This window comes from Mya arenaria, chromosome 3 (assembly GCF_026914265.1).
Source record: "Mya arenaria isolate MELC-2E11 chromosome 3, ASM2691426v1".
In the NCBI taxonomy this organism is placed as follows: domain Eukaryota; kingdom Metazoa; phylum Mollusca; class Bivalvia; order Myida; family Myidae; genus Mya; species Mya arenaria.
The window spans coordinates 78969750-78996223 of record NC_069124.1 but is presented as its reverse complement, the minus strand read 5'-3'; the positions used below and the strand labels follow the sequence as shown (position 1 = coordinate 78996223).

Below are 26474 nucleotides of genomic sequence, written 5' to 3'. Positions count from 1 at the left end.
ACAAAAGACATTCAAACAATGAATGTCGTGCTGGACATTGGACATTCAAATTAATGTATAACATGTTTTAGGCATGAATGTTTTTTTTCCGGCGTTCAATTTATTTGGATGGCATGTATTTTCGGAATAAATTCTTTATATATATTGTCTTTTAATTATTTGAGGAAGGGTTGGAGATCACAAAAGCAATGAACGATAATAAAATTTATTTACACCAAGATGGCATTGTCATTGCAATTTCCATCAATATTTTTGAAACTTAAGCATGATACAGATACATATGATGTCAAATATGCACAGAAAGATTCAACTGAATATACTTATAAATGGTCGAGAATTATATGTAGACAAAAAAGTGATAATGTTTTCAAAATTGCACACTTTAATAAGCTTTATTGTTAACACAACACTGCTATACATCCAGTACCATTTATAAACGCATTGAAAATAATTGTATTCACAGTATTTAACGACATATTGAAAATATACACATGCATTCCAACAAGTATTAATGTAATCGTTCGTACATATATTTTATTTCGGTTTTACGTATTATAACATGAACTATTGTCAATCTGGTGTCGATTTAGTAACCGACTTATTTTTTACCGACACAATTAGTTAAACATGCTACGTCGTCTTCATTTGGTTACGCTTGTATGAAATAATATGTTTGATAAACCTTTTGGGTATTCATAAGTCGACATTATTATCACATAGTGTTTTATAATCAGTCACATCGACATTAAATAATTCCAAAAGACTTCTTCGTCACATACGACAGACGTTTTTTCTAGGTTTCACAGAATACAAAATATATAAATGTAAAGTTTGACACCAGAGCCATTGGAAATGGTCTCGGACATAACTGACACTATTGATAACAATCGAGTAAGTGGTTGAAAATAAACCAGACGCAAAAAATTATATAAACCTAACAAATTCCAAAGCAGTGATATTTCTTTTCTGTACGTACCTTTGACATCATCATCGTTAAAGTTCGAAGAAAATTGCAAAATATAGCAAGAATTTCATTTTTGAATGCCCAATGTCGAATGTCGTGCCAGCACGTTTTTCAGTTTTGAATGTTCAATGTCCAATGTCGTGCCAGCAGCTCGACATTCATTTTTGAATGTCCAATGTCGTGCCAGCAGCTCGACATGCATTTTTGAATGTCCAATGTCGTGCCAGCATGACTTTCATTTTTGAATGTCCAATGTCGTGCCAGCACTACTTTCATTTTTGAATGTCCAATGTCGTGCCAGCACTACTTTCATTTTTGAATGTCCAATGTCGTGCCAGCACTACTTTCATTTTTGAATATCCAATGTCGTGACAGCACTACTTTCATTTTTGAATGTCTAATGTCCGATGTCGTACTGGCTCGACATTCATTTTTAAATGTCCAATGGCGTGCCAGCACGACTTTCATTTTTGAATGTCCAATGGCGTGCCAGCACGACTTTCGTTTTTGAATGTCCAATGGCGTGCCAGCACTACTTTCATTTTTGAATGTCCAATGTCCAATGGCGTGCCAGCACGACATTCATTTTTGAATGCCCAATGTCCAATGGCGTGCCAGCACGACTTTCATTTTTGAATGTCCAATGTCCAATGGCGTGCCAGCACGACCTTCCTTTTTGAATGTCCAATGGCGTGCCAGCACGACTTCCATTTTTGAATGTCCAATGTCCAATGGCGTGCCAGCACGACCTTCGTTTTTGAATGTCCAATATCGTGCCAGCACGACTTTCGTTTTTGAATGTCCAATGTCGTGCCAGCATGACTTTCATTTTTGAATGTCCAATGTCGTGCCAGCATGACTTCCGTTTTTGAATGTCTAATGCCCATTGTCGTGCCAGCATGACTTCCGTTTTTGAATGTCTAATGCCCATTGTCGTGCCAGCATGACTTCCGTTTTTGAATGTCCAATGTCGTGCCAGCATGACCTTCATTTTAGAACGTTGTCCAATGTTGTGCCAGCACGACTTTCATCTTTTAATGTCCAATGTCGTATGTTTAGCTAACTTCACACAGCTGTATGAAAAATGTTTCAGGGAAATGATATATGCAGACAAGCATTCAAGTTTTTATATGACATTGGACCAACCGGCATGAAAATCGTACTGAAACATTATGTTCCAGGTGTTTTCATGGCGAACCTTACATGCATGCTTCAACGTTGATGAAACGTCTAAGTTGAGGACGGGCCGCCCATGCTCTTTGCGCATGTAGGGAGAAGCAATGATGCTCCATTTGTACTCCGCAGATCCACCACAAAGAAGATGATATAAACAACGTATGCAAATTCTTGCGTGGATTCGGCTTTGATCGGATAAGATTGGCCGTTTTGGATTATTCAGGCTTCTGATTGATCTTGGACCAGATGTTCAAGCCTATCGTGTGTAATGGTTAACGGTTGTTAGTTAGTTCTTACAAAAAATAAATGGTTTGTGGTGCCACAGCCAATCTCATCCAATCCCGGACGAAATCACAATGATACGTTACCGTAATTGTGATCGTCCGTGACGTTAACAACGTAAAATATGGTTTAATGTAACCTTGTAGAGAAGTATAGCATTTACCTATAAAGTTCGTTTTACGAAGATATTATTACGAGTAAAAGAGACCGCCCAAAGCACACGGCCTTGCTCCCGTGTTTCAATAAACAGCGTGAAATGGCATTCTACAGAGTAGTTAGTACACTAAACCATGAGCTATGTATAGCCACTGAACGGCGTATACAATACAACGTATTGACAGGGGGAATTAATTTATTTTTGAGACCAATACAAGTTACTGTTCACAATAAAATAAAAAAAAAATCACAGACACTATTAGATTAACCAGGTAGATTAAACATTTAAAATATTACTATTTTGAAAACTGTTCGGCGAATATGCATAGCCAATTACATTTCACTTCCCCCTTCCTATTTAAATAGTTCTTCTGGATTATAAAATTATGATAGCGAGAAACACTTCATAGTACATAAAATAATAAGGAATTGTTTTCCAAATCATCACAAACAATTACAAATAATGTTTGCATGTTTAAAACAAAAATATGAGTGTATAGTAAGAGTAATTAACTTTGATTAATAAATGACTAACAATAACAATGATCGAAGCTCATGATTAAACACGCAACTAAAGACGCCTGCTTCGTCTAGGGTACTGGTCAAGAAATCAGTGTCAGTCCATCTATGTGTCTTTGTTAAACTGCTGCTGATAGAAGATACTCGATCCTCGTCCACAGGTCCCTTTGCAACATTTTTTGATGAATACCAAGTTGTAGTAACGGAGCTAACTCCCGGTTCTTTGTCTGGTATTTTCCTCGACTTCTGGAGTGCTGCCTCTTCCAAACTTAGATGTTATATCTGTCCAGTAATGCCCGACGACCATGCTCTGTATGCTACCCTTCCGCTCGTGCTCTATAAACATGGCAGCATGTTCATGTGACATCAACTTTTGTTCACGTGACATATATCTCAAGCCTTTTGGTTGCCACTTCAGTTCATCCATATTTGTTTCAAACAACATCACCCCGACACTGATCCAGTCCCGCTGTGCCTCTCAATAGAATGTGAGTTGATTTTGGCCGGAGTGTTCCAGTTTTGTCTCTATACAATGGCACTGGTGCCACACTTGCTGTTCTTCTTGCTGATGAGCGTGTCGTCAAGCTGATACCATCCTCCTCCTCTTCTGTCGCACGCCTCTTCCCGCTTTCTGCTCCCCAGATGCCCCTTCTTCTTCTTGTCTTCCTGCGGCCTGTCCTCTTCATCATGGTGTTTGAGCTACGTATTTCCGGTGTCGTCTTTCTCAACTGCAATCTTGCAATAACTTCCTCCTCTTCGTCTTTCTTTCTTTGTCCCTTCTTTTTTTGCCTTTTTGTGTCTTCAACTGACTGTAGCTAACTTTTATACACCCTTGATTTGCATTCGGGTGTCCGCTCGACCATACAAACAAGGTCATCGACTTCCATTGTCACCAGGCATGAACCGTTCCATTTATTTGTCAATTTAGAACGAACCCCGATCTTCCTAATGTAATCATGTAACGATACCAACCGACAAGAGTTCTTCTTTGAGCTAATGCCATAATGTTTCGTTTGATTGCATGCGGCGGTTTTGTATTATTCTTTCGTATGTCTCGGCACAACTGCATTTATTCTGTAGGTTATTGATGTAGTCCTCATATTCAGTTTTATATGAAGTCGCTGAATGACGTTCATAGAAGAAAGGGCGAGAGTACATCCGATACGGCTAAAAACTTATTGTAAACAATTACAAGAGGAAGAAAAGTGTTCCGTAATGTTTCAGATTCAGCTAAACTTGTCTTTGATTTTCGACTTCGGGTGAACCTTTATTGGTGATATGTTTTTAAATATCTATGATATTGTTTACCTTTCAAGTTAATAGTGTACTGTAGAAACATGTAACAAAGTTTGCAACACTGGTCGGTGCGTCTTTTCAAAAAATCTAGGTGTAAACGGGCGAAATGTCGAAAGAGCCTTTGATACAGACATATTTCAACCTTTGACCTCTTAAGCGTGAACCTGACCTTTTGAGGTACTGACCTAGGACTTAGGCGCGACACGCCAACTCATCATGCTGAACCTTCATGGCAAGTTATTTTGTAAATCCTGAAATGCATGGTCAAGATACAGCCCGGGCAAGTTCAGTCCGGACGGGCGAACACACTTAGTACATACACAGAACTGACATTGTGACAGCTATGTCTAGCTCACCGCACATGGGCTCGATAGTCATTTTAACTGTCTTGAAATGCTACATTGTATTAACGATATACAAAATAAAGCATGGCCGAAAAGGTACACTCTATCAACAGTAATCATTTCAACCTTTGATCTCAAAGCGTCACCTTGACCTTTGAGAAACAAACCTTGGTACTGAGCGCGATCCGCTACCTCATCATGATGAACATTCATGGCAAGATTTTGAAAAACCTATATCGCGTGGTCAATGTACAGCCCACCCAATGTTCAGTCCGGACGGATGCAGTACCGCACGCACATACACTGAACCGCCATAATATAACCGATGTAATGCATGGTAAAGATATTACCTGGAGAAGGTTAACTTTTATCAACAGTAGTCACGTCAACCTTTGACCTATTTGCGTGACCTTGACATTTGAGGTACAAGATACAGCCCGGACAAGATAAAGTCTTGAAGGACGCACCTACGCACGGAAGAACGGACGCACACACATACACACACATACACACAACCGCCAATGTGACAACAATGTCTCGATCACCGCATGCGAGCCCGACGAAAACCCAAACTGATGCGTATAGTATATTGCACAAAATCACACAAGTACAACCTTCATCAAGGGTCTTGAAACTAAAACTAAGACTTAATGTTATTTCGCGTGCAAAGTTGTCCATTCACTATACGTTGCCCTTAAACGCCATTTCCTTAACAATTTGAAATAATAACTCACTTCATACAACTTCGTATTTTAATTTTTTTAACTTTTGTAATTTCGGTTGTGGATACATGAGATTTTAATACAGGTGTTTAGAATAGCACACAATGGCTTATAATTTTCCATGTGCATACTTAGGAATAATATATTGTGAGTGTAATAATGTGATAGGATTACTAGCAACTTATGTGATATTCTGTGATATTCTGCGATACAATCTACAAGCAAATATGTGCAGTCTTATCTTGTGATACTGTATTCACAAGAGATGTTTGTCAAACATTATGCCCCCCCCGATGACAATGTTGTCAGGATTACTTGGACAGTTTTATGAAATATGCATGGACCAAAATGAAAGCTGATTTGTCATTGACATTGGATGCCTTTGAGGCAGTTTTAAGATTATGACCATCCAAAGTGTGAGGATATTAGGTACAGTTGTTAATCATGTTTAGATGATGACTGATATTTGCAGATTAAAAAGTGTCTTCTTCGCAGCAGGGAATAAGTAAACATGACAAAATTTTAATGATGAATATGAGTTATGACCATGACCTTTCACCTCAAAATCCATAGGAGTCATCAACTGGTCACCAAAAACCTAAATGTCAAGTTTGAGGGTCATGGGTGCGAGCAGTGTCAAGTTATCGCACAGACAAGCTTTTTGTGTTCAATGGCACTGTGACCTTTGACCCAATGACCCCCAAAATCATTAGGGGTCATCTACAGGTCAGGCCCAACCTCAAAGTCGAGTTTGAGGGCCATGGGTGCAGGTGTTGTCGAGTTATCACTAAGACAACCTTTTATCATCCAAGGTCACTGTGACCTTGACCTTTGGTCAGATGACCCCTAAAATCGGTAGGTGTCAGCTACTGGTCAGGCCCAACCTCCATGCCAAGTTTAAGTGCCATGGGTGCAGGCATTGTGGAGTTATCTCTCTAGGACAACCTTTTATTATTCAAGGTCACTGTGACCTTGACCTTTGACCCGATGACTCCTTAAATCAATTGGGGTTATCTACTGGTCAGGTCCAGCCTCCATGTCAAGTTTGTGGGTCATGGGTGCAGGGGTTTTCGAGTTATCACTAGGACAACCTTTTATCATTCAAGGTCACTATGACCTTGACCTTTAGCCCGATGACATCCAAAATCAATAGTGATCATCTACTGATCAGGCCCAATCTCCAAGTCAAGTCTAAGGGCCATGGGTGCAGGCACTGATGAGTTATCACTCGGACAACCCTTTATCATTCAAGGTCATTGTCACCTTGACCTTTGACCCGTTAACCCCTAAAATCAGTAGGGGTCATCTACTGGTCAGACCCAGCCTCCATGTCATGTTTGATGACCATTGATCTAGGCATTGTTGAGTTATCACTCGGACAAGCTTTCAAATCCTTTTACCATTAAAGGTCACTGTGACCTTGACCTTTGACCTGATGACCTCTAAAATCAATAGGGGTCATCTACTGGTCATGCCCAACCTTCATGTCAAGTTTGGTGACCATACGTCCAGGGATTGTTAAGTTATCACTCGGACTAGCTTTGGTCTACCGACGGACCGACCGACCGACCTACATGTGCAAAGCAATATACCGCTCTTCTTCGAAGGGGGGCATACTTAATATAATATTCTTATCTATAAACATTGCAGTTATATATCCAGATAATTATTTTTGCATCTATATGTCAAGCCATCGACACAAATGACCACAAGGGAAATAAGAGTTTATTTTGTGTGTGTTGGTGTTGATGTGATGTTGTTTTAGGAAGCATGTTGTAATTAATGCTTAATTATTTTACAAATCGTGTTAATGTTACCGTATCATGTATTCATTACCAAAATGAATCTTTCTATCTATAGAATATCTACGGGATTTATTTAGTGGTCCATAACCTTAAGGCTAACTTGCGTGCTAGCGGCTAACTTGTGACAGAGATACAAAGGAAAACAGTTAGCTAACAACGAGAGCAACTGTAAGCGTTAACCGAATTCAATAATTGATCAGTGAACAAAAACCTCATTTTCCCACAATCAGAAAAACAAACAAAGTTTGATTGTTATTATTGCTCGTTTTTCTGCGATAACAATTCTGAATAATTCTGTTTCTATATAAACAATACTAGGGTACATAAACTGATGAAGCAATTACTGCTTCTCGTCCCCGGATGATGCCAGGATCCGGTAGTTCCGTTCTCAGCTGCCGCGGTAAGTGCTGTACCCATATGGGGAGAGCAGTAGTGGCACGTGATAATGTTGACAGGGGTCCGTTATCCGAAATACAACCTGAAATACGCATGTGTGCAATCAAGTTTGTTTCTAAATGGGCGTGTTTTCATTGACTGTTAGTAAATGTTAAGTTTAAACATTATTGTAAAGGCAAGAATATTTAATAGATTTGTCGTTTAATAAAGAGTTGGATCAGGTTCAATTAATTGCACTACATATGTGACGTAGTCCATACCCTATTTTACAGGTTTGATAGAAATACGAGCATGTTGTATTGTAACATTAAATAATCCACGCAACCGTTCTCAATCGCTTCTGTGTTATGTATTTGGTATACCTCGACGAAGGGATAAAATCCGGTGGTGTTTTGCTGCTGGAAATAAGCGTCCGTGTCAAAACGGAGGCGGTAGACGCCCGGCTGCCAGCTACCGCCCCGCAGAAAGCCGCCCCTGCCGTCATTGTCTGTCGTCCTGGAATGAAGTCCGCATATTTCTGCTTTAAATGTTTTATATATGCCATGTTTCCATACACGACAAGTTCAAGCATTTACTATTGACGATTTAGTTAAAACAGTATTTATTTCAAATTTACATATAGAAGGTATTTTAACAACAATACAAATAATAAGGATTGGAAAACTTTTGACGATTAAGAGACATACTTGGTGTTTCAGTTTCACTGAATCTAGATGCATTCATAAAAACAATCAATGCTGTACGTCACAATTGGCGCACTGCATAAGCATGGCATCTACATGCTACCTTCGTAGTATAAACACAACAGAAACTAATGACAGGATAAAATAATAAGAACCTTAGACAAACTGTTCCTAGTTGTTTTTACTAACCCTTGTTCGATCTGGTCGAAGTCCCCGCGCTCGTTTTGGCGGGAAAACAGCATTGGGACGTTAGAGGCGGGCACGCCTCTCGCCGTGTCCAGAATGTGCGTTGTAAGCGGAGGGACCCTCTAGAAACACCAGACGTACGATATTAATACAATTATTTAATGACAAGAGCATACATTAATTAAGTTCAGTGTATACCAGCTTCCAGATGTAACCCGTATGCAGTGTTGATGGTAATTCATAGAAATGAAAAGATGTTAAAGTCTACTTCAAAATCATGACTTGCAATTTATTTGCATTTAGGCCAACATTTCTTTATGTGGTTAACGGGAAGTTTTTCAAAAAAATTGGGTCGGGGGTGGAGAAATAAAAATAAAAGTCAAAATTTTCCCCAGTCGACCAAAAAAAAATAAAAATAAAAATAAGGATAGAACATTTTTATTTTATTTTTTACAACCCTTGTATATTGTTTTTTTTTGCACCTTGATAATACTATTGAACTGAAAAGACACTATTTTGAACTGAAAATAAGGTGATTTAAGTTATTTTATGCTATTTTGAATACGTAAATATAACGAAAATTGTCTACTTTTTTTTTCATTAATGAAAAGATTTTGTTGTATAAGTATGACTGTCACAATTTGCGCGTGAAAGATCTATGTCTTAAATGTTTACTTAGTAGTAAAAATATCTATTTTAAATGTTTCCAACTATAACATTCTAGTTCAAACTCACCACACAAAAATAATTGCTGTATTTCTTTACACTTTAGCTTGTGTCACATATTAAAGTACACTTAAAGATTCTGAGCTTTAAGCAAAAATACTATTACAAGAACCAAACAAATTTATTTCACATAGATGATCATCATATTACAGCTTTCCATACACAAGTAAAAAATGTATCTATTAGAAATAAACTAGAACTCCGCGAGTCGGATGTGTCGCCTGACGAATTATTTACTGTCGACATTATAGCTGTTAGATTGGCATTTTATTCATTTATAGACAATGATGTTGCCATTTAACTTTCAAGTGTAAGTTGTATTTTTGTAGAGGGTCACCCAAGGAAGCTTCCTGTAAAGTTTCATTGAATTTGGACTGATAGAGAAGATGTTTTTTTAAAGCAAAACAGGAAGTCGGCCATTTTGTTGTTGTTGTTGTTGTTAATCAATCGTAACCCCTTGTTGTATTTTGTAGAGGGACACCCAAGGAAGCTTCCTGTCAAGTTTCATTAAATTTGGCCAGATAGTTTCAGAGAAGATGTTCTTTAAGCAATTGTTGACGGACGGACGACGGACAAAGACCGATCACAATAAAAACACAAAAAAGTGTGCAAAGTAAAGTTAAACATGAAAATTAACAAAAGCCAATAACTCTAATATGGAAGCAAGAGATACAGTTTTTGTGCACTGCGATCCCCTTCAATAAGATCTATCTATCTATAAAGTTTCAAGTTGATAACTCTTATAGTTTTCGAGAAATGCCCCGGACAAAATTTAAGCTTGAAAATTAACAAAGGGCAATAACTCTAAACATATAGATGCAAGAGTTACGGTTTTTGTGCACTGCACTTTCCCTCAATCAGATATACCTACGGAATAAGTTTCAGGTTGATACCTCTTATAGTTTACGAGATATGCCACGGACAAAACCTAAACATGTTTAACAAAGGGCATTAACTCTAAAAATATGGCAGCAAGAGTTACGGTTCTTGTGCACTGCACTTGCCCTCAATGAGAACTATCTAGCTATGAACTTTCAAGTTGATAACTCTTATATTCTTCAAAATATGCCCCGGACAAAACTTTAAGCATGAAAATTAACAAAGGGCAATAACTCTAAACATATAGATGCAAGAGTTACGGTTTTTGTGCACTGCACTTTCCCTCAATCAGATATACCTACGGAATAAGTTTCAGATTGATACCTCCTATAGTTTACGAGATATGCCACGGACAAAACCTAAGCAAGAACATTAACAAAGGGCAATAACTCTAAAAAATATGGCAGCAAGAGTAACGGTTCTTGTGCACTGCACTTGCCCTCAATGAGATCTATCTAGCTATGAAGTTTCAAGTTGATACCTCTTATATTCTTCAAGATATGCCCCGGACAAAACCCAAGCATGAAAATTAACAAAGGGCAATAACTTTAAAACTAAGAAAGCAAGAGTTAATATTATTGTGCACTGCACTTGCCCTCCATGAGATCTATCTACATATGAAGTTTCAAGTTGATAACTCTTATATTCTACAAGATATGCCCCGGACAAAACTTTAAGCAAGAAAAATAACAAAGGGCAATAACTCTAAAAATATGGAAGCAAGAGTAACAGTTCTTGTGCACTATTAGATCTATCTACATATGAAATTTCAAGTTGATACCACTAATAGTTTAGGAGATATACCCCGGACAAGCGAAAATGGGACGCGGACGCCGCCGCCGACACCGCCACCGACACCGCCGCCGACAAAAGTAACCCCTATATGTCGTCTTTTCAGGCGACACAAAAAGAAGACATTATATACAACAATTGTAACAATGTCACTGTTATGACTAAAATTAATTGTTACACATATAAACACCTCAGTTTTAATTGTCTCTATTAATACTTCAAAGCATCTCTTTGTGGTCATATGAACTGTTATTTGTTTGCACTTTTTTATTGTTTTCTTAGCCCCTTAGTCATGGAAGGTTTTGTTTCCCTGCATGTTGCGCATATCGGACAAACCATGTCAAAGTGTTCCTTTAAAACTCGCACTTCATCAGTGTCTAGAACATCACTGACCCCACAGTAGAAGCAGATATCGTCAAAAATCATTGTTTGACCTGAAAACGCAAAAATATTCATTTGTGACCTTCATTTTATGGGTTCGTTATACAGGCTTAAACAAAGTACTTATACAGTGAACTAAGTTGTCAGTCATATTGAATCACCAGGCTGCCACTTAAACAATGCTATGAGAATTAACTGGGTGGGCACTGAGTTAGGCTTGTATTCAAGTAGATGATTTTCAGGCTAGAAAAGTTGAATGTCCGACCTTTTTAATAAGATGCCTCTATTAAGTACTGCATGACAAGCCTTCCTTGACAATGATTTGGTACCTGTAAGTCCTTGCGTGGAAGAGCGGATCCCCGCATATGTAAAGAAGCGCTTCCTCAACTCCGGTGACCGACTGAGCCTCAGATGATGTTAATTTTGCTGGGCCTTACACAATCCTACGTTTACCCCACTCCCGGCACATCTTTATGCCATCTTTACATGATGTTTCAGCCAAGGTCATGGCGTTCATTATGAACGCCATGACCTTGGCTGAAACATCATGTAAAGATGAACATACAAAAATATAAACGAAAAATAAAACTGGAATCTATATTGTCCTTTATAGATAGGTGCACAAAATGTTTCTGTAGAATATCAGAAATTATGTTTTAGCAAATCAGTACAGTATTTGGAAATGTTTAAAAATTTAACTGTCAGTGCCGAATTATTGTCCATTATCTTTTCAGTTCTAAAAATGAATTACTTCTGGCAATAATAGTACCTTATTGAAATATATATTTCATAAGGACCAAGAATAAAGCTTTTGCAAAATGCTAATGCTCAATTAGTGTTGTTGTTTTTTTCAGTTGAACTCTATCTACATGCACATAAAGCAATGTTAAGACCACTTTAAACATTAGTATGCTCCAAGCTTGAGCTAATAAAGGTCATACTTAGTACAATCTGTTGAAAACTCCATCCGCCAACCGTCTGTCAGTTTCTCGGCACGGACTTCCTTTGTCTTAATGTTTTACTTTTTAACTGAGCATTAAATTATTCCACAACTTCACCAACTGATAACATTAATTTTTCTTTGCGTACCAATGATTTCGAAGTGTTTTGTCGATTAGAATCAATTGAAAATATTTAATAACTTTAATAATAATAATGACTTTATATTTCATGATGTAAAAAATGTTAAGTTTCAACTTTCAATACTGAAAACGACATAAAATAAAAATGATCCAATCTGATAAAATACAATATTCTTCTTCATGATTTTTCACAGTCTGCGAGTCTCTTCCTGCTCTTGACTTGACGATGTTCTTGGTTTTCTACTAGTCTTAAATAATAGACGTGTTATACGGGATTCTTCCAATCATTAACGTCTAAACGGGTTAGTGCAAAAACCGGGGGTGTTTTAAAAATATTGAAATTGTTTGAAGTGAAGTATTTTATGGTTGAAATTGATCATAAAGGTTTATATTGATATTTTACCATGTAAGTGAAAAGTTATTTTGCACTAAACAAACATTTAATGCATTAAAACATGTTGTTTACCTTTCCAATAAAACGAAAGTTGACTGACACAGACAATTATGCCAAGGGGAACAACTCGATCCAATCGCAATAACTCGGCCTCCTCCGACAAGCTTCGAGATAGACCTCGTTAATACAATCGTAACAACTCGGCCATGGCCGAAATGTTCCGAGTGTTTTAAAATTGTGCCCTGAAGCCTTGCAGGTGTCCTTCATGTATATATCGTTATGTTTTGACAGAATGAAATGAAGAAAACCCGTCAAACTCATAATTATAAGTTGGATATTTAATTTTTTGTGTACGGAATATAAAATAACATTATTTGGTAATATTTCTTGTTTTTTGTTATTTTATAGACGCAATATGCTTTAACCCGGAATCCTGATAGGAATAACTACCCACTTTTGATACTAAACAATTTGTACTGAAGGATTTGCCATATCAAAAATAAAAAAAAATCCGTCAACGTACAAATATTTGGACTAGGTTTTCTACCTGACCTTTCGTTTTCCTGCGTTTGTACCAAACGAATACACAGAAGATTATGCTGAACATTACAACCCCCCAATTGAACAACCCACTACAATCCCAGTACCTCAGCTTTGCTTTCCTTCTCCTTCTTATTATCCTCAACTTCGGTGATGGCTGTTGTCGATGACTCAGTCGTTGTTGGAGGTATTGTAGTTGTTATGGTAGATCTTGTTGGAGTGGTTGGAATTATCCCCTCTATCGAATATGAAACATCGATAACTGCCGCAAAGGCATTGAAGTCCAACATTAGATATCCACCATCAACCTCTGGCCTACTGAACGTCTTCTCAAGTGGTTCTGATTTTGTCTCATCATGAAAGAGGTGCAAATCCCATATTTCCTCCGATTATTTCAGATCGAGTACTGTTATCCTTAGAGATCCTGATTCACTTGCGCCTTTCCCAATTCCGCTCGTCCATATTTTCAATGTGAAATTGGAGAATACAGATTTTGGGATAGCGACATAGATAGCATCCTCTCCTACTTTCGCTCTTCCTTCTTCATAGAATGATTTTTCCTAACATCACTAAACCTACTATCAACCTCAGCATATCCATTCTTCGATTCTCGTCTTACGAAATTTCCAAACTTCCTAATAATCTTTGAACTACTTAAAACTTGACCTTTAACGGAAAATTCACTACGATGATTCTGATTGGCTTCTTATTAAGCGCAGTGAACATCCAATTAAAATAGCCGTTATAGTAGCGGAATAGGATAAAATTTGACAAATCGTCTCCGAATCATCTTTCGTTATCAATCTTTTTTCGTAGCCAGGAAAAAATGACGGTCGGCGGCCATAATAAAAATAAAAGATAATGATAGAACTTTAATTTTTATTTGGTTTTGGCAAAAAATAGGGTCGGCGCTCCCGTAAACCACAATATAAAAAAATGCTGGCCTTAGTATTGCAACGATACAATTGGGGTTTGCTTTTCTTCTTTATTTTGATAATGTCATTGAGAACTAGAACACAACAGATAAATTATCATAACAAGCTTTGCAGCTTCACCTTTAAACATTTATGAAACAAGAGCCGTCGTAAGACAGCGCGCTCGACTTCGCCGCTTTGACTTAGAAGTGAATACAATAACAATGAAATATTACCAAGTTTGGTCTATTTATTTCAAACCTAACTAAAATTATTCAATACATAAGGTGACTTTGATGCTGCCCTCCCACCAGCCCGCCCAAACAATGACGCACGTCATTCAAATAACTTGATTTCCCATTATGAATATATGGTAAAGAATATACAAATATGCCTTTCAAAAGAAATTAAAATAAAATAATAATAATAATAAAAATTCAATGGCTATATAGTATAGCCCTTCTTGTTTTCCCTTGGTAAAAAACTGGTTAAGAATGTAAAAATGTGCCTATCAAAAGAAATTAAAAAAAAATAATTCAAGGGACATAATTTGTATTTAGGGTTAAAATGGAGTTATGTTTCTTGTTGTAAGATGGTCATAAATAATTTTGAATTTTATTAAGTGCATTGAATGAAAGGTATAGAAGTTATTTTATTAAAATCTCAACTTGCCCTTAACTTTTACTTGCCTAAAACTTTAACCTAAGTCAATCAGGGGCCATAACTTGTATTAAGGATATGGACTTATGTAACCTCATTGGGTGATGGTCCTGAATAATTGTGTGAAGTATTCAGTCAATTGAATGAAGGGTATAGAAGTTATTAATAAATATCACAACCTGCCCTAAAACTTTAACCCAAGTCCAATAGTCAATCAAGGGCCATATTTTTTATAAAAGATAATATGGAGTTATCTAACCTCATTATGTGATGGCTCTGAACAACTGTGTGAAGTATTAAGTCAATTGAATGAATGGTATTGGAGTTTTAAGTGAAAATCCCAACTTGCCCTAAAACTTTAACCTAAGTCAATCAGGGTCCATAACTTGTATTAAGGGTAATATGGAGTTATGAAACATCATTGTGTGATGGTCCTGAACAACTGTGTGAAGTATTAAGTCAATTGAACAAAGGGTATAGAAGTTATTTATAAATATCCCAACCTGCCCTAAAACTTTAACCCGAGTTTCATAGTCAATCAGGGGCCATATCTGTGTAAAGAATAATATGGAGTTATCTAACCTCATGATGTGATGGCCCTGAACAACTGTGTGAAGTATTAAGTCAATTGAATGTAGGGTATTGGACCTATAAGTGAAAATCCCAACTTGCCCTAAAACTTTAACCGGACGCCGACACCGGGGCGAGTAGTATAGCCCACCTATTCTTCGAATAGTCGAGCTAAAAATGAGGGATAAAAGCACCCAACATTTTTGGAAATGAAACCAATTCTATGAATATTATAAGGTAACAATTAAAACATACAGAGGAAACAGAACAAGTGTGAAAGCGAGGTAACTGACGCGCGTTAATCAGAACCCTTATTCAGCAGTTCCTTCGCATGCCGCGAATGCCAAATATAATATCCAAATAATTAAATCTGTTTCACGAGGATTTCACACATTTGTTTTGAAAGGCGTCGTGAAACAGCCCTTCAAGACACTCTCTCCAAACAGACATGCTATTCTCTGATCTCAAGAATCATCTTAGAAGTAAAGAAACAGTTATAATTTAGATAAACCATAATTAATGTGGAGTTTAAAATTGTACAAATATACACGATTCTGAATACATCTACTTTGGGTTAATGCGGTATTTATGTGTATTTTTCATCATAACATTGCATACTTATTACATTTTTACTAATTATAATTATGTTGCATGTGTTTAAATCTGCCATACAAAGCAAAACATTTAGTGACAGTATAAAAGAGCAAGTCTAAACATCCCCACCACAAAAGGTCAATGAGAAATATCAAATGCATTCGACAGCGTATGGCATAGCTGGCCACTCTTATCTTTACTCGGTGGTTTAACTTTTAGATGCCATCCAGCGTTGTTATACAACTACTCTTGGGGTACAATATATTAAAAATATATGAATAACTACTATGAAACTATTGCAATCAAAAGGGTTTGCTAGATAATAATTCCATTCAAATATTGTTTTATCAGCTTAGAAGCAAACAGTTCATTTTAGTAGCAAACAAACTCCTTCGTACGGGGGAGTTAAAATGGTACACTTTTGGGACGTTTTGACTGCTGACGTTTTGACTGTATATTTGATTTACAGCAAACAAATCTACACTGCTAACGCGCCCACAATTTAAAAGTAAAAATTAATTAAAAATACCACAAAATTTACTCTCACGTTTAGACTGGATGTTTCAAATGTCCTGATGTAACTTCCATTCTTACAATAGGCTGTGACATTTGTTTGTTTACAAAACGAGATCTTACGAAGGCTACACTACACTAACATTTTGTCTCACTAAATAGCGAAAACTCGTAACTTTTCAGCTTCGCGTAACCAAATGTGCTCCGAATTATATATTTTTAACTTGTGATACCCAAATACTGTGTTATCAGCTTAGAAGCAAACAGTTCATTTTAGTAGCAAACAAACTCCTTCGTACGGGGGGAGTTAAAATGGTACACTTTGGGGACGTTTTGACTGTATATTTGATTTACAGCAAACAAATCTACACTGCTAACGCGCCCACAATTTAAAAGTAAAAATTAATTAAAAATACCACAAAATTTATTCTCACGTTTGGTACTGGATGTTTCAAATGTCCTGATGTAACTTCCATCCTTACAATAGGCTGTGACATTTGTTTGTTTACAAAACGAGATCTTACGAAGGCTACACTACACTAACATTTTGTCTCACTAAATAGCGAAAACTCGTAACTTTTCAGCTTCGCGTAACCAAATGTGCTCCGAATTATATATTTTTAACTTGTGATACCCAAATCCGAGCATTGCATATATGAAACTCAAATATAACTCAAGATTATATATGTAGGAGTGTTTTTAATAAAAGAATGTGTGTTCTATATTAATTAGATGAAATTATACGCTATTATGTCGTTAAAAAGTACATATATGATCATTTTTTTAGTATGAAATACGATTCCAAATCAGAGCCTGACCACAAATAAAACGAAATTATTATTTAAAAAAAATAATGCTTAGCAGATATCCGCATTTCTGAAAATTAAAATGAAATACGTTGTGTGCAAAAAAGAGACTGTTTTTATTTTGTTTTGTTAATTCTCAATTCTGTAAAATTCTTATAATTGTTAGTATGCTGTTTATTATATTTGAATTCACTAGATAGTTTTCGTTATGTGTCTGATTCAATTCTCATGATTGATGTTTTATTATGTATAATAAATATTGGTTAAACCAAAGTTTTTGTCTCTAGCCTTTATTGCCTGTGTGACAGAATTATAAATAGGTTAAATACCGCATAGACCCGGACTACATGAGAGACAATTTTTTCTCCCACCTCAGATAAATAGATCCATTAATTTAACCATGCTAGAAACTCTTTTCTCCCACCTCAGATAAGTAGATCCAATATTTTAGCTATGCTATAAATTCTTTTCTCCCACCTCAGATAAGTAGATCCATTAATTTAACCATGCTAGAAATTCTTATCTTGCCCACGGGCGAAGATAAAATGCCCGTATGGAACTTCTTTTAATGGTCACCACATTGTAATTACCTCCCTTGTTGAAGATTGTCGTCTGTAGCGCATTATGGAAACCTTGTATTGTGGCAATATTTAGAACGCTAGTTAATTATTTCTCGCTTCAAATGTCACCAGAAAACAGTTTTCACGCACCTTTCAAGAAATAATGTTTCACTCTTCTTAGAACTATTTAAAGAGCGGTCAGACCATTTACATACTCTGAATCACTGCGCGAATATCCATGACAACCACGAATTATCGCATATCCGTACGCAATTATTTTCACCCAGTACAAAAGAGTTCCAGCAAAAAAATACATTTTTACTTAATTTTGTTTAACTGAGGTGGGCGAAAAAGCATCTACCATAGCCGCTCGTGTAAGATAGGTTCATCCCGACCCTCGCGCGGGGTGTTTTGCGGAAACTCGGTAAACTTCGTTTCCGCAAAACACCATACGCTCAGGTTGGGATGAACCTATCTTACACGAGCGGCCATGGAAGATTATAAGTATCTTCCATGGCCGAAAATGTATTTTTTGCTGGAACTCTTTTGTGCTTAGTGAAAATAAGATACTTATAATCTCCCAAGATACTGTACACACACATAGGACAAGGTTATGTCAGAAAGGGGCTTATGCTGTTCCAGAGGTCAAAGGTTTTGGGTTAAAGTCCTTCTTCTTTTCTGGTATTTCTTTATGGAACAAGTTGCCATCTTGTATCGCACAGACTAAGAAATTACATGTTTTTAAATTGCTAGTAAAGAATCTTTTTTAGATAATTTGGCATAATTAGTTATGCTATTAAAAGGCTTTTTTCATTTAAAAACACACGTCCGAACCGGATTAAAACTAGAGAACAAGTGAGAAAGGCGCCAAATTAAGAGGGGCGGACAATTAAACATTCGGCGCTGAGAAAGAGTTCCCTCCCTTGATAATTATTAAATTTTCTCAAAATTAGTTAAAATATTCATACTATATTGTGATAATAATATTTAACTTTCTCAACTTATAACTCTATGCTACTAAATTATGTAAAGTGACTGTGATACAACTACGGCAATATTTATTTTAATGCATAAAGACTAACTTTTAATATATTTGTGCAATTTCGATTATAGCTATATTATTACTTAAATATGCAATGCCTCCCTATGCCATGCCGCCAAAACGAAGATCCACAATGGAAATAAGAGTTTTCTATTGATAATATCATGTATGTATACTGTTATTTACTATACGTGTTGTTTATTTTAAATGTCCATGTATGTGCATTCCTTACTGAAATATATATATATATATCGTTACTTTATCATACTTGGACTTAACTTATACAAAATAATAATGAATTTTATGTTTATACACCGTAAAGGCCTGAATGTTTGACGCTTGGGTGATATTTATGACCTACGTATCTTCATCTGACTTTGGCACTTTGCAGCATCTGTATTCTATGAATAGTACGATTTCCGCCTTCGAATTATCGTCAATTATTCCGGAATTAAAACCACATATCTGTTGGCCTAGTAACCTAGAGAACATTCTTGAGTGTACTGACTTCACGCGGGTTGTCCTATAGACATACATTCCATCAGCAGCCTTTTAAAGTTTGGCCTTGGAGCATGTTATTAAACAACGCAGTTCATGAATTTCTTGAGAATGGAAACATGTAACTGTTAAAGTGATGCAATTTAACTAATAAGTGTTCGTCTTGCATAAACAAACTTGTGAAATTCAACTATGTGAGTATGTGCGTGCGTGTGTGTTCGTGCGTGCGTGCGTGCTATGAATGCTAACATTCTACAGTTAGTAACTGTTTGGCAAGTCACAACATAACGAGCATGTATACGGTCAGTTTGGCATATTTAACTTAAAATATCATACGCAAACCCCAAATTAAACGATGATTTATACATGTATACGAGGAAGTGTGGACGTAAAACAATGCGTTTTTGTTTCCAATTTAGGTAGAATAAGGAGGACTTCGCAATATCTATGTAGGCGATGTTGCAAGGATTGCATCATCATCCCGCTGTTTCACCTCACAACCACCTCAGTACTATCTAATCTATCTCTTCACGAAATTGTTTGATGTTGCATGCCAAGATTCCAAGAGAGTACTATCATTGAAATAAATACCTCTGGCAGCCAACTGGCGTTTGCCCAAAACTAAATGAGATACTTTCCCACAGTTATTACAGCTGGTCCGACATTTCCCGCCAACAACTGGTTCTCCTTTTTGGAATGGATTTAGTTGTTGAAATATTTTAAGGCCGGGACACACTTTACAAATGCGCATGCGTAAAATTGACACGGGTTTGTTTACAAACAAAGCCACGTGCATCGGACAGGCGAAACATACGTTCACTTAATCTTTGGCCGAGTGCCCTTAGGCTTCTGCGTTCTTCGGACATAAAACACACGTTTTACAAACATTCATCGTATTAAATATCAAAGTTAAAGTGCAGCTACGAAATGAATGGGAGCGTTTTCTACTCCTTATGAATAAACATTAGACTTGCGCAAGGACTTGGAAATGTACCAAAAAACTTTTCATGTTGACCTTATGAATTTGCGTAATCCAGTATCATTTGGCTCGAACGTTGGAACGGTATAACGTGAGGCGCTTTTCAGAATCGACACAATCTGAAGTGTTCAATGTTTAATAACATTACAATGTCAACTAAGAATAAGTGTAAATCATCAAAAGATGACAATAAAGGAATTTTTCATGAATACTTTGAAAGCCAGGAACAAATTAAGGTAAACACGCATATGAACAGTTACATTTTATTAACTGTATTCATTTCAACGTATATTATCACCTTTTGCATGCCTTTTTATTAGTTGAGTTGATCGTTATTTAATTACCCCGTTTCTAAATAAAGCATAAGAATTATGAAACTTGAAATTGCGCAGATATTAAAAAAATATTCAACTTGAACCTTTTTTCTTAAATTTATATTTGATATTAGTTGAACAGTTCAACAATACATATATATTACTGTTCCGGCTTATGTCCCCGCCATTATTTTCATATTTAAAAAGAAGAGCTCTGACAAACAAAAATCCATTACGCAGATTACAAAAACGCCGAACATTCATTAAGTAACGAAAAATAACCGCCAAGTCCATTGAGTAATTGATTGGTGATATAAGTGAGTTTTTTTAAAAACTTACGCATACACATGTGCTCTTGAAAATATAAAGACATTCGCGCTGCATTTCGCGCTGAACACTAAAAAATTTAGCATGTATTTGTTTGCCTTCTTAATGATAAGTCTACGCCAGGCCTTCCGACTTAAACGTTCAGCGGATCAAAATGAAACTCTACCTACGAATTACTATGTATTTCTTCATTTATATTCCACAAGATGAGCGACTTTGTAAATTTTGTCTGACTCGAGATTTGACAGATATTGATTGTGAATATATATTGCATCCTTTGAATGTCTTAGATTCGATGTTTTTCGTAGACAATATATTTTTAATTGGTAGTCGTCCGGTTATAATTTAAATGATTTCTGCTATCTAATGTCTACACAAAATAATAATACAGCATTAACAGTAATAATATACGTATACCGTCTGTTGAACATGATAATTATGTAAATCATTTGTTGCAACTTCAATACAGTGTTTATTGTAGAATTTGTGTATTTTGGGCCGGTGGCCTTTGTTTACTTTAATAAACTGAATTCAATTCAATTGAAAATTGAAATTTATAAGATCTCTCAGAGCATCAATTAAAAAAATAAACGTTTCACAACTACGAATAGATAGTTCGTTATTACGACAGTGAAAAACACACAATTAAATCGTTATATATAAAATAATATTCGAATTCACGTTAACACAAAATAATAAATCGTTATTACGAAATAATCAAAAAGATCAACAACACAAACTTATTATTGATGTTCTTTTTGTTGTTGTTGACAGCGATGTCGTTGATGGTGATGATGGTGTTTTTTTTTGTTTTTTTTATTTGTTTTCAAAATATACAAAATGGTGCGATTAAAAAAGGGTTATTCGTTTATTCAAACGAGCAATGCTAACCATGTGCTTTCATACTTGCTTGGAACACAACTGCAAAGAATCGTTTGTGTGTCCTATCTGGGAAATATATTATATATGGCTGAAACAGACGCATATCATCCGTACTAGTGTCTAATGCTTAGGCGTAGAAAATGTTCGTTTCCAATTTCCCGACGTACTCTATTTTTGCCCCGACGCTAAACCTTTCTCTTGAGTTTTTTTTTAATTTGTTTGATTTGTTTTCTTTCAAAGGCTGAACATGATGTGTTTTGGATTTTAACAATACCAGTGATGCTAATACTGATTGTTTAGATGTTCTTAACATTTAATGTATAGTTTGGGAACAAACAAGTTGACTTGTAAAAAAGATTTTCCGACCCACCTACCTTATATTTTTCTTAATTTTATTTATTTATATATTTATTTATTTATTTATTTATTTATTTATTTATTTATTTTTTATTTATTTTTATTATTTATTTATTTATTTATTTATTTATTTATTTATTTTTATTTTATTTATTTTTTTTTTATTTTTTTTTTTGGGGGGAGGCATGAAAACGGAAACAAACATTATTTGTTTACGCCCTAGCAAACGTGAACAACTTGTGTTCCCCACTCGGTCCCCCTTTTCAAACACTATACAATGTCATGAGTGTAGTTAATGGCGTATTATTACTTGTTTCATTAATTCTTTATAGGCGGAAGAGGAAGGCTCGGAAGAAAAGTGGCGCCCCCGAGGGATATGGGTGCTTCTCACTTGGCTGTTTGCCCTCACCTCCCTAGTGCTCTTTATAACCCTCATGTGCATGGTCGCTCTCAACAAGCATCCCGGCAACCGCTACCCGGCGCCGTGCGAGCAAAACACGCAACATGACCGATCAAAGGGCAGAAACAGACGATATTTGGAGTGTTCTGTGCCAATCAAAACAAACGGCAGTGACGTTTTTGAGGAATTAACTGAAACCGAAATCTACGAAGTGGTAGAGTTTCTCAACTCTCAGCCAGATTTGAAATTAGAATCACCAGACAAGTCATCAATAGAATCAAATTGCATTCATTCGATAGAAATGAAATTGCCAGACAAGGAGAATGTTCTCGCATATTTGAGCGGACGAGGTAAGAAACCAGAACGAATGGCAACTGTTTACCTCTTCCGAGGGGCTGACGATCCGCCAACAGTTGATGAATACAAGGTTGGAGGCATCGGTGACAAGATATATGCCCATTTGTTGAAGACTGATAGGCGTCAAACTCAAGTTCCTTTCATTTATAGACCATTTTCAACGGCTGAATTCTTTTCAATTTTCAGATACATATTGCCTCAAATAACAAAGCGCGCTGGGCATGTCTTAAAGGAAAGTTACGACGCAATGCCAATGAAATGTGGGGACAAATGTTTGAAAATATCCATGGCCCCGGTCGCTAGTTCATTCATCCCCGCAGGTAAAAGGAAGTCTTGGTTCTGGTTTCAACATGACATTGAGTTTTCTTCTGTCCGTCCGCTCGATTTCCAGTTTCTCGTTGATACGACATCCGTCCGTCCGACTGAGTGGACGGTTGAACAAATCTGGTACGCGAACCAAATGTTTCCAAACTTGACTGTGTTTTTGCAAGAATACGAAAGTGGAAACATAACTAAAACGCGAATTGAATTTCCAAAGCAAGAAGATTATGAATGGAGCACAATGCGTTTCCGGGCGCCATTATCACCAAAAAGGCCTCAGCGTGCTCCAAGACAATTTGAACCTGACGGAAAACGTTACAGCATCATCGACAATGAGATACAGTACATGAACTGGAAGATGAACTTCCGGGTATCAACAACAGGCGGCCTACAACTCCTTAACATACGCTTTCAAGAAGAAAGGATATTATATGAACTCAGCATGCAGGAGGTGGCGGTCATGTATAGCGGTCACAACCCGTACTCTCAAGTGATGAACTACGCCGACGGCGCCGGCATGTACGGGACGCGTTTTCGGGGCCTCCTCCCGGGGGTTGACTGTCCGGGCCACGCTAGTTTTGTCGACAATTACCTGTACACGTCCAACGAGGGCGGAGGACGCGCGTATGAAAATGCCTTTTGTGTATTTGAATTAAACAAACATACACCTATTAGGCGTCATCGAGCATATGGACGCTCAGGCGCGCTCTATGGTGGCTTGGAAGAAATAGTTCTTGTGATAAGGTCAATTATATCCGTGCTTAACTATGATTATGTATTTGACTTTATGTTTTATTCAACCGGGCGGTTGAAACCAAGGTTTCAATGACAGGGTACTTGGGAACGGCGTTTTTCTTCCCGGAAGAAGCCATCTATGGTACGCACGTTCACGAACACGTATCAGCTGCATTGCATAACCATTTATTTCACTTTAAAGTTGATCTTGACATTAAAGGAACCCAAAATAGATATGAAACACTAAACATAAAATCAAAAGAAGAAAATGATCAGTGGTTTCCAGAACGTTCGTTATACCAAACACGAGTAGTAAGAGAACTTAAAACCAGCGAATTAGGAGCCACATATAAGTATAACTTTGATACTCCTAAGGTCCACGTGTTTTCTAATTATGGCCATATTTCTAGTCTGGGAAATCCACGTGGCTACAGAGTGGAAATTCATAAAATGACAAAGCAATTGCATCCTGAGGGTTATGGTTTCGAACCCTCCGTGTCGTGGGCCCGCTACCAAATGGCGGTAACGCGCTACCGACCTGAAGAGGAGAGGAGCTCGTCTGTATTCACCATGTGGGACGCGCGCAGCCCCGCCGTCAACTTCATCCGTTATATTGAGGACAACGACACTCTCGTTGATCAGGTCAGTACTGCTGAAGCACCGAAATGGTGCTTTTTGGGCGTATGTCATTACTTTTTTCTCCTAAATTAAAATAAAATTCTAGGGGGGGGGGGGGCGGGTGCGTTGCCCCACCTAACCTAGATCCGCTAGTGATTCATGCTTATAAATATGGCATATATTCGTCCATTAAATCATTAGTATTTGTTGCGTATGTTACTAAAAAGACAAAAAAAACCTTAGCCTTTATGTTTTAATTTAGTGTATGATTTTACTGTTGATATTTATATTTAAACACCGGTAATGGGTTTATTATCGGAAATTGATACCGAAAGAGCCAAAAATAAATTAATTTAAAATATATGCGTTTTTGCATCGAGTATACTTTACTCCGTCTATTATCAGATTATGCGAGATTTGTTTGTAGTTATCAGTTTTGAAAACGATAGCAAACAATAGAAGCGGGACCATCTGTCTAATCTGTTTTTGAAATTAATCAAACTCGCTTCTCAGTTATTTCCGCAATGACGTATCTGTTTCATATTTTACCTGCTATCTCCAAAAAAGAAGTTCGCCAGTATAAATAAATTATTGATTATTAACGTCAGCGGCTCCATTCATCATTTTCCTCAGACGAAATATTTTACCTTTCTTTTATCACGTTTGCAGGATTTAGTGACGTGGATCACCATAGGAACGCAACACTTGCCGCAGACTGAGAACCTGCCGACCACAACCACGGTTGGTTCCCAGCTGTCGTTCCACATCATGCCTTTCAACTACCTTGACGAGGACCCATCCATGCACTCGCGTGATGCGGTCCGGATAACGCCATTGTATGAGACACGTCCACTTGATGGGGCTCGGGTAGAACAATATGGCGCATTTGAGAGTGCTGACTGTATTTTACGCCAAGTGTACCCTAAGGAAGAATTGGAAAAAAATAGCACATTTTTGTTTTCGTAATAAATTGTTTCATTTTTATTCGACGGTGCATAATTATGCATACTATAGTTTTTAGAAGCGAGAATTTTCAAGCATTCTGAACGATGCTCAGTGTCAGTGTCATAATTATAATCAGCCACGTGATGCTCAGTGTCATTATTATAGTCAACCACGTGCTCATTAAATCATGAAAGCGGTGGTCAGCATTATGTTAGCGATGTGATTTTATAGTCACAGTTAATTATATTCACTTTAACTGAGTTCAGACGTTCAATATATTTTTTGAACAGTTTTGTTTACATGTGTATGTATGTGGTCATAAACAGTTTATACATAATCGTTTTTTCTAATCCACAAGTAATGTTTACATTGCGTTTGTAATAGGGGCAGCTACAACCCGATTATATTTTACACGATTTTAATCTATATCATTTGAAGCAAAGGTTTTATGTCAAAGAAATTGTAATACATTTTCGTGTTTATATTGACGTGTTTTAATAAACGATACAATTTGTTTTGCTACTGTTTTCATGGCTAAGCCCTTTTTGAGAAATTAAAGCCACCCGCAGCACAAACTTCGCGGCATATTATTTTCCACTAGAGGCGGGTTCACAGTGTAAGTTAGAGATATTTTTTGCGCCAAAGCCAACAACCGTTTGCCAACGCGTCATTATGTAGTTATTTCCTACCCCGTTCGTGTTACATATATAAGACACCGTTCGGAAAATAGGCGCAGATGGAGTCCTGTTTCTAGACTGT

The 26474-nt window shown here is 36.9% G+C and overlaps 1 protein-coding gene and 1 pseudogene across 1 annotated transcript; one reads left to right on the top strand and one right to left on the bottom strand.

Moving 5' to 3' along the window:
• Positions 1 to 7504: 7504 nt before the first annotated feature.
• On the bottom strand, positions 7505 to 17124 carry LOC128226860 (5-hydroxyisourate hydrolase-like). Its single transcript, XM_052936945.1, has 4 exons — positions 17009 to 17124; positions 8533 to 8651; positions 8023 to 8155; positions 7505 to 7742 (listed from the first exon to the last, which is right to left on the bottom strand). The coding sequence occupies exons 1-4, from the start codon at positions 17069 to 17071 to the stop codon at positions 7653 to 7655; spliced, it is 405 nt and encodes a 134-aa protein (XP_052792905.1). The 5' UTR covers positions 17072 to 17124; the 3' UTR covers positions 7505 to 7652.
• A 3437-nt stretch (positions 17125 to 20561) lies between these two features.
• On the top strand, positions 20562 to 26229 carry LOC128229099 (putative amine oxidase [copper-containing]; annotated as a pseudogene).
• The last annotated feature ends 245 nt before the right edge of the window (positions 26230 to 26474 follow it).

Bases quoted from the DNA above. Each gene is read 5' to 3' on its own strand.
- LOC128226860 (XM_052936945.1), bottom strand. From the start codon at position 17,071: ATGTCACAGCCTATTGTAAGGATGGAAGTTACATCAGGACATTTGAAA. The intron at 8,652-17,008 runs GTGAGAATAAAT...TGGTGTTTCTAG, and splicing joins TGAAACATCCAGTACCAAAC to AGGGTCCCTCCGCTTACAAC. The intron at 8,156-8,532 runs GTTAGTAAAAAC...ACTTCATTCCAG, and splicing joins TTCGACCAGATCGAACAAGG to GACGACAGACAATGACGGCA.